Here is a 13979-nt window from a genome sequence, read left to right as displayed (position 1 = left end):
CTGGATTACCGCCTGCATCCTGTCACACTCTTCTGTCACTTCCTTCTACACTGTAAGGATCTTAGGAGCTACCCTGAAAAATATGAAGTAGTTTCCTTCTCATTAAATTTATGTTAGATGAGTATCATTTTTGTATTATCAATCAAACAATTAATTCACAAGCAACTTGGTGCTTAGAAGCGCCAATTTAGTTGAGAAGACATTTATATAACTTTATTATGTGTTTTTCTATAATGTATTTGTTATATAAATGTGTCATTTGTATAACAAAAAAGACAAAGAACAATGCAAGGCTGTTTGTGACTGTTACGGATAATTTAAAAATGAGGTAAGGTGTTTTTGGAGTTAATTAGAAAAACAGCTGCCTAAACAGCTGCCTGTGGAGAATCTTGATTGTTTATGGTGAGAGAAACTCATATCTTCTTTTTCCCTGTCTTCCTCTTCTCTGTATAGATAAAGTATCACATGATTATTTGAAGATTAAAATTTTGTTTTGACTTGGCTTTCCTGGGTGGAAAACATTTACATCATTTTATACTTTTGAGCATGAATTGTCTCTTTCTAGGTATAATCAGTTTCTGCTCTTCAGCATACAGATTTTATGAATAATATTCATTGCAGAAAGAGAGCTCTAAAAATAATTGTACAGGTAGGGTTTTGTTAGTCTTCCATGGAACACAAGCAGGAAAAAAGAACAAAGGCATATCAGAGGAAAGGTAGTAGTAGGCAGAGCATTTAATCTCATTTGCCTCCACCAAAGAGCTTGCATTTAGCAGAGCAGGAAAAACAAACAAGAAACAGGAGATCTGCACTAGCTATTCAGTGTTTTGTTTCTCATCACTGTTAGTCACATTTGAATGGAACCATTATGGCCTTTTTAGTGTATAACTAGGCCTTTTTTTTCCTCCAAAAGAAAAATCTTGAATTTTACGTTTAAAAGCACAATAAGATGTTTTTGACATTCTGCAGTTTGTTTTGGAAATCACAGCCTTAAAGTCCATTGCCTTTCAGTAAGTTGATAAAGGATGTACAATACACGTCATTTTTACAGAAAATAGTACCTAGATAGTCTCTAATGTGCATTATGTATACATACCTTTTAACATCTGTTTCTACCTGGCAGCTTACAGCATTAGGCTGAATGTTATGATGAACAACAATGGGGATGAAATGCTGAGTAGTTGTACGATGGATTTTTATTAGAAAAAGTAAACTCTTCAGAGCTTCTTTTTGATACTTTTCCATAAGGATTGTAAGCCAACATATTTGTCAATATATAATTAAAGTAATATACTCTTTAAATGTTTAAGTTGTTCTTCCAGAATTAGGGATGGACCAACTGATGATTCTCCTCTTGAGCTAAGATTGTAGATATTTTGTACAGGGAAATCTATTTTACACATGTGTTACTAACTATTCTTACAAATATATGTATACATGGTTATTAGAATTGCTGGGGGCAGCCCAGGTGGCTCAGCAGTTTAGTGCCCAAGGCATGATCCTGGAGACCCGGGATCGAGTCCCATGTCAGGCTCCCTGCTTGGAGCCTGCTACTCTCTCTCTCTCTCTCTCTCTCTCTCTCTCTCTCATGAATAAATAAATAAAACCTTTAAAATAAATTAATTAATTAAATAAAAGAATTGAGAATTGCTGGGATCATATCTTACTTCAGCATTTACTTATTATTTGACTAAATTTCATATTTTTCAGCTTAGCCTAGAGAAGGAGATTTAATAGGTGTGTTTTCTTATTCTGCTACTACTGTACTTGGGCTTTTGGTTGAGTGGTCATGAAATATTCCCAAGAAATATGTTCACTTAAAATTCCCAAATCAAAATAATAAAATCACTTTTAAAAAGCCTTTTAATACACAAAATTCAGATTCTGGGCTGACATACTTTGGCTGTGTGCTAGAAATTAAATGAACAAATACCAAACAAAGCAAAGTTGGTCAAGGCTATGACTTATGAAGAATGTCAGCCAGTGGTATACACTCTAAATATTCATTTTCCTTCTCTTAGCCTGAAAATACTTCAGGACAGAAGCTATCATGCTTACCTTTTATTTAAAAATGTTTGGTTTTCATGTCTTTTCTCAGGACATTTGCAGAATTTGCAAACCTTTTGGACCAGTTTTTGGCTATTAGATAAATAATACACTGTGTAATCCATACTGATTAATTAATCACTTGTAACTTTCCAGGTACTGTTTAGGATGAATGTGATTTGGAGAAATTCTGTTTCCTGTCTAAGAAAGGTGCCACATAGATACCAAAGTGGTAATCACCCAGTAGTCCCTCTGGGGTCAAGGATTTTAACTGACCCAGCCAAAGTTTTTGAACACAACATGTGGTGAGTTATCTTTTGACATCTGATGTTATAAATGTATGACAAACATTAACAGTGGTATTATTTTCATTTTGTGCCAAGAAAGGACTTTTAAAGTTGATCAGTATTACTGAGATCCAAAAGGCAGGGCAACTGATCCTAGTATTGCTAATTCTGAATTTCTTTGCAAATAGAATTGGAAAAATGACATTTCCCAGGTGCTTTCCTCAGCTTTGGGGTTCTTGCAGACCATCCCTGCTCACCTCTGGTCCTGACTTGCCAGCATATTGTGGGAAGGGAGGCTCTTTTTAGGTAGATCCTTCCTCCTGCCCTGCAGACCCTTCCACTTTTTACAAGTACTTGTCCATCAGCAAATGTGTATTCAGTATCCACTGCTTACTAAGACCAAGAAAAACATACTCGTGTGACCCTAGTCTGTGCTTTCAGGAAATCCATCTTCTATTTGGAAAGATAGCTATTTACAGGGAAAAAAATGATGATTAACAATACATGGCAGCAAGCTGTAAGGGCCCAATGTGTTCTTAAAAGGCATATATTCTATATATCTTGTAAGAGCAACTCAACAGTGCAAAACCACTTGTGTTTTGGCACTGGAAGGTTTTTTTTTTTTTTTTCTTTTTTCAATTTCAGCTTTATTGACATATAACTGATATATGAAGGAAAAATTCTTTAAATGGAGAAATTCTGTCTCCAGTACATGGTACAGTGCCTGACACATAAATATTTGTGAAGTAATGACTTGGAGAGTCAAAGCTGGAGTTAAGGGCATTCTTGGTGGGTAGAAAGTCATAAAACAGAAGTGTAAGGCGTATGCAAAAGGCTATGAACAGGATAGTTTACTTGAAATAAAGACTCTTTGAGGAGATTTGTAAATGATAAAGTTGGAATGATATAGGCCAGTTGTGGGGGTGGGGGCAAGGTTGTGTGAATTCTTGAATTCACAGCTGAAGTGGAAGGCATTACAGAGCCACTGAAGAGAAATAACATTATACATGGGCTATTAAGTACTGTGCATGTATTGGGTTAACAGTATACCAACTAGACAGATCAGCAGGTAGAACTAGAAGCAGGAAAGTGCCGAGAGAGAGATTTTGAAAGAAAAATAAATAGATCTTGATGCTTTTGTAGAATAAAGGAAAAGGAAGCATTTGGGTATGAAGTTTTGATCCTAAGTGACTAATGGAAACTGATTAATTCATTCCATATTATACAATATGTGGCCACTAGCCAGATGTGGTTATTGAGCACTTGAAACCTGATTAGTCTGAATTGAAATGTGCTATAACATTTTGAAGACTTAGTACAGGCACTCTCAACCTTATCACCACCTTCTTGGAAACCTCTGTACCATGAGAGCCAAGTAGAGGAAGAAGCAAACATGCAGGCTGAAATGTAAAAGAAGAAAGATGAGGCAAAGGTCCAAGTAAACCACTAGCTTGTGTACCCATGGGAGCCACAGGAGCAGAAATAAGGAAAGCCAGAGGCCAGGGATGCTGGTACAAATTGTTGGATTGCATACCTATGTTCTAGAACATCCATCACCATCTGATCTCAGGGACCACCTTTGAGATACCCACCTTGCTTTTACCAGAACAGTCCCTTTTGGTCTTTTGCCCTGGACCTGTGACTTTCAGGAATAAATCTGTTTTCATTTGTGGCTGAATGTAACACATGTACAATAAATCATCTCTTCTGTCTTAGCTGAAGAAAAAAAAAGTACAAAAAAGGAAAGGTAACATATATCAGCAATTTTTATACTGAACTGCATGTTGATATTATTTTGGATATATTGAATTAAAATATATTATTAAAATTTAATTTAGCTTTTTTAAACATGGCTACTAGAAAATTTTAAATTACATCTATGGGTGACATTATACTTTCTCAGACTGTTGCTGATTTAGACCACTTTGCCTGCCATCATCAATATGGACAGTTAGGAGTAGGCTGTGAGATCATTGCCAGGCAATTAAACCTCCACAGGAACTTCTGGTCCTAGGCAAGCTCTTCATTTACCATTTTTTAATTCTTCATTAGAGTCTAGTGAGTTAGCTGTCTGTTCTTTTTCTGGCTGCTACCACCAGCTCTTTTGTTCAAGGTTCCTGCCTACCCATTTACTTTCTATTTTGTCTAGGCTCTCAGGAAAGCAAGGGTCCTCTGGGTCAATGCCCCGAAGGCACTGTGGGCTCACTTTGGGCTGCTGCAGAAGAATCCCTTGGGGAGTTATTATTTCACTAGGTCTAGAGGTATGGCCCAGGAATTTGTAATTTGAAAAAGCTCTTTTAGTAATTCTGTTGAGCAGCCAGGTTTAGGAATCTTTGATCTAGTTCAGTGGTTTTCAGACTTCTTCTTTAGCAGCAAAATTTTTTCCCAAGTGAAGTCCTAACATGGAATCCCAATATTTAAAAGGTAAAAACAAACCTGGTCTTGGGATCCCTGGGTGGCGCAGCGGTTTGGCGCCTGCCTTTGGCCCAGGGCAGATCCTGGAGACCCGGAATCAAGTCCCACGTCGGGCTCCTGGTGCATGGAGCCTGCTTCTCCCTCTGCCTGTGTCTCTGCCTCTCTCTCTGTGTGTGTGACTATCATAAATAAATAAAAAAAAAAAATTAAAAAAAAAAAAAAAACCTGGTCTTAATGAAGTGTAGGTATAGAGGCCTGGGGGCATCAACAGCTCCACCTCCCATCCTCCCCACCCCCAACCAATGCCCCTCACTGTAGCAGCCTCATGGATATTTAGGGTTCTTTTGATCAAAGTTTGAAACAATCAAAGTTTGAATCAAATCAAAGTCCTCCTCCACAGCCTTACCTATTCCTCTTAAAGGTTATACAGCCTGTGCCAGGATACTTATAGTGAACTCTCTCCAAAAGCAGATTCATAATAATAAAAATCATTTTCTCCAAATGAAGAGGAAAGTATTTGCTTCCTATCATCTCCTCATGTACCTGTTGTTTTGTTGCTTTGTTGTTTTTTTTTTGGGGGGGGGGTGTTGTTTTTTCTTAAAGAGAAGATTTGTAAATTAAACTGAAAACCAGAAGACTGGGTGACTTTCCCCTGCCTTCAAGTCCAAGTTCTGTTCAAAAGTTCTGACTTCCTTATTTGGTCCCTTGTATTTAAGAATAGTGTTTCTTCTCTTGCTGAATTTTGACTTTTAAAAGGTGTTTCTAGGGGCAGCCCGGGTGGCTCAGCGGTTTAGCGCCTGCCTTCAGCCCAGGGCCTGATCCTGGAGACCCGGGATCGAGTCCCTCGTCAGGCTCCCTGCATGGAGCCTGCTTCTCCCTCTGCCTGTGTCTCTGCCTCTCTCTCTCTCTCTGTGTCTGTCTCTCATGAATAAATAAAAAAATATTTAAATAAATACATAAATACATAAATACATAAATAAAAGGTGTTTCTAGGGGCTCCCTGGTGGCTCAGCTGTTTAGCACCTACCTGCCTTTGGCCCAGGGTGTGATCATGGAGACCTGGGATCAAGTCCCACATCAGGCTCCCTGCATGGAACCTGCTTCTCCCTCTGCCCATGTCTCTCTCTCTCTCTCTCTTTCTCTCATGAATAAATAAATAAAATCTTTAATAAATAAATAAATAAAAGGTGTTTCTAGAAAACTATTATACCTGTCAATTTTCTCTCAGAGATGTAGAATTGTCTACAATTTATTTTTCCATTTAGCTTCTAGTGTAGTTAGTACTATTTATATATGACCCTCTTTTTAAAATATTTTTTTGAGGAAAAAAGTTACCTGTTTTTATTCAGTTTCTAATATCCTGAGAAAGAATTACCCTCCAGATTCTGTATATTTGTGTGAGTGGTATTTACATCGCCCTAGTCTTTTTAAAAAATAATTTAGTTGGGCAGCCCAGGTGGCTCAGCGGTTTAGTGCTGCCTTCAGCCCAGGGTGTGATCCTGGAGACCTGGGGTTGAGTCCCATGTTGGGCTCCCTGCATGGAGCCTGTTTCTCCTTCTGCCTGTGTCTCTGCCTCTCTCTGCCTCTCTCTCTCTTTCTCTCTCTCTCTCTGTCTCTCATGAATAAATAAAGTCTTTAAAAAAAATTAAAATTAAAATAATTTAGTGAATTTCACATAACATAAAAGTAACTATTTTAAAGTGAACATTTCAGTGGCATTAGTTACATTCATGATTTTGTGCAACTAGTACCTATATCTCATTCCAAAATCTTTCCATCAATCCCCAAGTAAAGTCCCCTATGCATTAAGCAGTTTATCTTCATGCTACAGTTCCCCAGCCCCTGGCAATCACTAGTTGGTGTTCTAGCTCCATGGATTCACCTCTTCTGGATATTTGATATAAAAGGGATCATACAATATGTGACCTTTTGTGTCTGGCTATTTCACTTAGCTTAATGTCTTAGAGGTTCATCCATATTGTAGCATGTGTCAGTACTTCATTTCTATTTATGACTGAATAATATCCCATCATATGTATATACCAGTTATGGCATATATGTATATATGTATATACCATAACTGGTTTATCCATTCATCCACTGCCAGACATTTGGGCTATATCCACCTTTTGGCTCTTGTAAGTAGAGCTGCTGTGAACATGCATGTACATGTACTTTTTTAAGTCTTTGTTTTCAGTTCATTCCTTGGAATGGAATTTCAGGATCATATGATAATACTGTGTTAACCTTCTGAGGGACTGCTAAGCTGTTTTCCACAGTGACGGAAACATTTTACATTCTGCTTAAAGACTTTTAACTATACTTAGCACAATTTTTCATTTGGGGGGGCACTGACATGAAACTATGTTCACAGTGCTTTTGAGACATGGCCCAGAGATCTGTCTATATTGAGCAACTACAGTTACTTGGAAAAATCGTTCCTTATTTCTTTTTTTTTTTTTTTTTAAGATTTTATTTATCTATTCACAAGAGACACAGAGAGAGGGAGGCAGAGGGAGAAACAGGCTCCGTGAAGGGAACCCAACGCAGGACTCGACCCTGGGTCTCCAGGATCACACCCTGGGGCAAAGGCAGGTGTTAAACACTGAGCCACCAGGGCTGCCCTTGTTCCTTATTTCATATCATTCCTAGTTTAAGTGTGTAGGAATTTTTCAGGAGATCCCTGAAATTTATAAGGAAGCAATAAGCACATGTATATATCTCTGTGACTAAATCACCTAGGCCAGTGGTTTTCAAGCTTTTTAGTATGATCCACAGTAAGAAGTACAGTTTACGTTATGGACCAGTACATGTACATATATGCATATATATATAAAACAGGAACAAAAGTTTCTTGTGTGGTTTTACCATGTGAGACATTCATTAGTAGTTTCCATTTGTTCTATTCTACTCCATTTGTTTCTTTCTCATTTTAAGTGTTGGTTAGATTAATGAAGTTGATTTCATGACTCACTAAAAGGATCATGACCTTTAGTTTAAAAATACTGAGCTAAACCATTCTCTGTAGATCCAAGATAGGACCTATATGCTACAACATGACTTCCTATTATATAACCCATTTTTTTTAAAGATTTTATTTATTTATTTATTCATGAGAGAGGCAGAGGGAGAAGCAGGCTCCATGCAGGGAGCCTGACGCGGGACTCGATCCCAGATCTCCAGGATCACACCCTGGGCTGAAGGCGACGCTAAACCGCTGAGCAACCTGAGCTGCCCTATATAACCCATTTAAATACTAGACTGTTTACAGAATTCTAACAGAGTTTAGTTATCAAGATATCTTTCTTATTATATGGTCTGAATTTTCCTTATATATGTATTATTTGGTTCCTCTTACTCTGTTTCATATAGTTCTTTAATACAGTTGGTAAGTATTTTCTTTGTCTCCATTATAACATTTGTCATGAGAGGTCATCTAGATATTGAGAGCACAGACTGACTAGTGGTCTAAACTTGGAAAGTTACTCTGTGCCTTGGTTTCTACATTTTAAAAATGGAATAATAATAGTACTATCTACCTCAAAAGGCTATTGTAAGGATTAAATTAATATATACAATGTAAAATGTGTGCACATAGTAAATAACACAGAAGAATTAGCTGTCATATTATTATCATTTTCTAACATGTACTTAAATTACTTATGTATCTGTTTTATTGTCATTATTAGATTGTGTGATGCATTAGTCTTCTTAGTTTATATCTGTTTCATAGCTATATTCCCTATATAAACACACCCAATATGTGTGTTTGTATAAGTGAATCAATATAAGATCCAATTCATATCCATTAGAAGTTTACTATTAGACTGAGAGTTAATATAATGGGTAAGTATAGGCATCAGAATCCAAATAATCTGAATGTAAATCCTGACTCTACCTCTTCCCAGCTATGTGAACTTGAGCAAGTTCCTTCATGTGTATTGTGAGTAGTAAAGGCAATAAATGTTTAGAACTCTTAGTAAGTGTTCACTGAAATAAGTGTTCTTGCTATTATTATTTGGAGAATTGAGATATATCAATGAATGATGTATCAATGAATAAATAAGTAGTATAGAGTATGTGAGGTCATACAGTGAAGGAGGTGAGGACCACAGGAATGAGCTTCAGAATAGGAAGGATTCCTAAGATGAGGATGTAAGAAAAGTTAGTAAAATTTCATGGAGTAGGTAGGATTTAAGGTGGATGCTCCATTCATCACTCCAGGCTCTGCCAGTACCTGCTGAGCACAGGCACTCCTGGTACCAGCTCCCATGCTGTTCCCTCCTTACTTGGTGGCCTTATCCTCCATAATGGCCTTTCTCCCAAAGAGTGGACCCTTAAGCTCCATTCTGATTAGGAAGCTGTCCAAAGCTTATTTCTCAAACTGTCTCATCTCTCCCACCCCCACCCCCCCAAAAAAGGATGAAGGATGAGGAGGATTTGAATAGTGAAGACTATTTGTTCTAGACAAGAGGTAGCATGAGCATTTGAGAATACATGAAATGTATTCCAAAGTAAGCAAATGGACCAGCCCAATTGAAAAGGGAAGTTTCACATTTTGAATGCAGGTGAGGGGATCCCTGGGTAGCTCAGTGGTTTGGTGCCTGCGTTTGGCCCAGGGCATGATCCTGAGGACCCGGGATTGAGTCCCACATCAGGCTTCCTGCATGGAGCCTGCTTCTCCTTTGTCTGTGTCTCTGCCTCTCTCTATATATCTGTGTCTCTCATGAATAAATAAATAAAATATTTTAAAAAAAAGAAAGAAAGCAGGTGAATGGTGTGACAGAAGTATTTTAGGAACGCTAATCAGGCTCTGTTATTCAGAATACTTAGAGTTGACCATTATAGAACATGAAGTGATATCTTTTATCTCCAGCCCTTTTTTGTATATTGACATGTACCCATCACTAGGTTAAGTTCTGTGGAGGACTTAAGAGAGGAAATGATTACTGCTCTAAAGGAACTCCAGCCCATTTCACTAAGAAGCCTGAATTCTCCAGATAAAGAAGATGGGATGAATCTGAAAAAAAGTGTTCCTCCTCCAACAAAATGAATAACAAGTAATAAAAGCTAGCAAGAACTATACCAATAGCAACCACAAAAGTCCATAAACATGGAGAATTAGTGGTCAAGGAAAGAAACTATAGATTCATGTGGCTCAGAGTGGCTCCTAACCTCACCTTCATCTCTCAGAAGTAGTACCACGAAAAGAAGGTCGGCAGACAGATCATTACTCATACTCATTAGTAGCCCTGGCAAAGGTTGAAAAAGAACCCTTGAAAATAAATGGCTTTGCCTATGGTCACAGAATTTAAGGTCTCAGCAGAGCAAGAGAAATCCTGAGGTTCACTATTTTCCAGGGTTCCATACTGAATTGAGAGCACTATCCCAAGCCCAAGAGAAACCTCCTTAGGAATAGGACACATCTTAATTAGATAAATATAGGACTTAATGAATCTCAAAGAGAGAAAGGGAGGGAAGGAGGAAGGAAAGAAAAGAGAAAGCAGATTCACACCTTCATAAAGGCTGTCCACTACCCAGTAGAGTCTCCCCTTTCTTTCCCACCTCTGTTACCTCAGAATATGGGAAAGTGGAAGAGTGCCCGTGTGGCTTAGTCGGTTAAGCATCTGACTTCAGCTCAGGTCATGATCTCAGGGTCCTGGGATAGGCCTGCATGGGGCACCCACCCAGTGGGGAGTCTGCTTGTCCCTCTGCCTTTCCCTCTACTCATGCTTTCTCTGTCGAGCACATGCTCTCTCGCAAATAAATAAATAAAATCTTTCAAAAAATATAGGAAAGTGGAGAAAATATATAATACTAAGACTTCAAACTGGAGTTTACAGAGAAAGATAAATGGATCTCTAAGTGAGGTTGGATGTCAAGGAAATTTATCTGTAGAAAAATAGAAATGGAAAGAAAGAAGGAAGGATAAAGAATATCGCATGCATTATAGATTAGTTGCATTTTCTAATATTTTGTGTAAAGAAAGGGAATCACAATATGTATGCTCTTTTTTGTCAGGCCTCTTTCACTAAGATTATTTTAAGATTTATCTGTATTGTTGCATGTATCAATAATTTGCTCATTTTTATTGTTAATATAAGACTCATGAGAATATATAAAAAGCTCACAAATTTAGTAAACAAGGATTCATAATGAAAATATATAAAAAGTTCTCAAAATTCAATAAACAAATAACCCAACAAAAATAGGCAAAATATTTGAACAGACACTTCGCCAAAGAGGATACATGGATAATAAGCACATGAAAAGATGATCAACCACATTAGTCATTAGGGAAGTACAAATTAAAGTCACAATGAACTACTACTACAAACATCATAATAGCTGAAATTCAAAATACTGTACCGAGTGTTGGAGAGGATGTAGATGAACTGGAAGTTTTGTACACTACTGGTGGGAATATAAAATGGTATAACCATTTTGGAAAATAGCTTAGTAGTTTCTTAAAAAATTAAACATAGGGCAGCCCTGGTGGCTCAGCGGTTTAGTGCTGCCTTCAGCCCAGGGTGTGATCCTGGAGACCCAGGATCGAGTCCCACGTCAGGCTCCCTGCATGGAGCCTGCTTCTCCCTCTACCTGTGTCTCTGCCTCTCTCTATCATAAATCAATCAATCAATCAATCTTTAAAAAAAAAAACAATAATTATGCTGAGTAAAACTAAAAATAAAGAGTATATATTATGCTCTTAGTACTATAGTAGAAAATGTAAACTAATATATAGAAACAGAAAGCATGCTGACCAGTGGATGTCAGGGGAGTTGGAGAATGGTGATAAGAAAGGGGCAGCCTGGGTGGCTCGGTGGTTTAGCACCGCCTTCAGCCCAGGGCCTGATCCTGGAGACCCAGGATCGAGTCCCACATCAGGCTCCCTGCATGGAGCCTGTTCTCCCTCTGCCTGTGTCTCTGCGCCTCTCTCCCTCACTCTCTATGTCTCTCGTTAATAAATAAAATCTTAAAAAAAAAAAAAAAAAAAGAAAAGAAAAGAAAAAAAGGAAGGAAAGGGAGGACCAGAAATGCCTGGGTGGCTCAGTTGGTTAAGTGTCTGCCTTTGGTTCAGGTCATGATCCTAGGGGCCTGGAATCAAGCCCCATGTTGTGTCAGGCTCTCTGCTCATTGGGAAGCCTGCTTCTCCCTCTCCCTCTTCCTACTGCTCCCCCTGCTTGTGCACATGCATGCTTTCTCTTTCTTTGTGAAGTAAATAAGTAAAATCTTTTTTAAGAAAAGAAAGAAAGGAAAGCCTGGAAAGGAGAAATTATAAAGCCACACATGGAAACTTTTGAGTATGATGGGATATATTCATTATCTTGATTGTAGTGATAGTTTCATGAGTGTTTCCATATGTCAGAACTTATCAGATTGTGCACTTTAAATATGTGCAGTTTACTGTGTGTCATTTATACCTCAATAAAATAATGAAAAATATGGTTATATCCATACATTGGAAAATAATGTACCAGTTAATAAAAATAAGAGAGATCCATGTATATTGATATCAAGAGATGGCTAGGATATGTCATTAAACAAAAGGAGCAAGTTGCAGAAAAATAGTATGTCTCATTTTTATTAAGGAACTCTTGTACATGTGCTACATGTGTATACAAATCTTTGTTTTTATATGCATATAGAGAAAAGCCTGGAAATGTTTACATCATGCCGATAAGTATTTATCTCAGAAATGGGCATGAGAATGAGAGACTAAACTTTATATTTTATATGCATTAGTATTGTTTGAATTTTTAAAAGAATGCCTTCTATGTACCCATTCCCATCTTGCTATGTACCTGATAAATTCTTTATTCTTTAATAACTGATTACGACTTCTCTTCTCATTAACAATTTTGAGTTTTGCCAAAATCTCTTCATCTTTATGTCTCCAGTTCACAGCTCAGTGCCTGAAAGGTATAGGTTCTCAATAAATGTTTAATGAGGGAAGTGGGTATTGGTTTCTTCCAGCTGCTGTGATCTCTATTCCAATGTATGCAGAAGTGAGAAGGCATTGTTTCTTTTTGTGTATCTTTTATAAGTCATTCCTAAGTAAGAAACTGATACACTAATGAAAATAGTCCATGGAAATGTTTATGAGAGCTGAAAAGAAAAGTAGGAGTCATAAGTCATAAGGAGTCATAAGTATAAGTGAATGTCAATAGTAGAAAAGATTTAATCGAAATTAGTTAAATTATTAGCTGATATACCTATAACAACTGTGTTTCATTCATCTGAGGCTCACATTTGTTTCACTGATTAGCATGTCTGAAATCATGATACATCTTATCATGTATCTAATTGGAGTGGTTTTTCCTTCTTAATGGTACAGAAAATAATTGTATTTTAGGTTTGAAGAAAGAGGATAATTATAATTTCAAAGTACTTAATTATATACCATTTTGAGAATTATAACTCTTATTTTACTAATACGAAAATTGAGAAACACAAAAGTTAACTGATTTTTCACTACCCTATATCAAAGTTAACATATAGAATATTTGTTATTGTTAGAAAAACATTAAAACCTTTTGCTATATGGATAAATGGACAGTAGACATGGAAAGTTGATCTAGGAGGAAGTACACTGAACATTTGGGGAAATAGACAACTGTAAAAGAGGTACAAATTAAAGAGTAACATGCCTTTTTATATCTATTAAAATAATATCAAAAAAGAAAAAGAGAATAAGGGCCTAGGTAGCTCAGCCAGTTAAGTATCTGACTCTTGATTTCAGCTCAGGTCATGATGTCAGGGTCATGAGATTGAGCCCTATGTGGGGCTCTGTGCTGGACATGCAGCCTGCTTACAAGTCTCTCTCCTCCCCTCCCTCTATCCCTCCCTTGCTCTCTTTAAAAAAGAAAAGAAAAAGGAAAAAGAAATTGAGATAACATTCAATCCTCATAAGTGTTGTAAATTAATATAATCAAGTTATCTTTCAATTTTTTGGTCTCATTTGTTCTTTTATTTTCTCTACTACGTTTTTAACTATGATGTAAGATTTTACATCATTTTTACATATTATCCTAGAAAAATAGTTCCAAATTTTGGTCTTAGAACCCTTTTTCATTCAAATTTTTGAAAACCCTGAAAGTACTTTTATTCATCTGATTTAATATCTATTGATCTTTTCCATATTAGAAATTAAAACAGAGACATTAAAAATATTTAGTTCATTGTAAAATAATAATCAGTCACATAAGTTACATATTTTAACAAAAATAT

The 13979-nt window shown here is 37.0% G+C and overlaps 1 protein-coding gene across 14 annotated transcripts in view; it reads left to right on the top strand.

Annotated features, from left to right (window-relative positions):
* The window catches only part of METTL8 (methyltransferase like 8), an 89554-nt gene that overhangs the window by 35773 nt on the left and 39802 nt on the right, over positions 1-13979 (top strand). For 12 of the 14 annotated variants that reach the window (XM_038584814.1, XM_038584816.1, XM_038584823.1 and 9 more), the window contains one exon: positions 2203-2351. The exons of the other annotated variants lie outside the window; for them this stretch is intronic. In XM_038584814.1, coding sequence (XP_038440742.1) covers positions 2203-2351 — 149 coding nt within the window. The remainder of the gene's footprint in view (positions 1-2202; positions 2352-13979) is intronic. 14 annotated transcript variants of the gene reach the window in all.

This window comes from Canis lupus, chromosome 36 (genome assembly GCF_011100685.1).
Source record: "Canis lupus familiaris isolate Mischka breed German Shepherd chromosome 36, alternate assembly UU_Cfam_GSD_1.0, whole genome shotgun sequence".
Taxonomy (NCBI): domain Eukaryota; kingdom Metazoa; phylum Chordata; class Mammalia; order Carnivora; family Canidae; genus Canis; species Canis lupus.
Note: the sequence above shows the minus strand (reverse complement) of the source record. Positions and strands in the feature narration are given on the sequence as shown.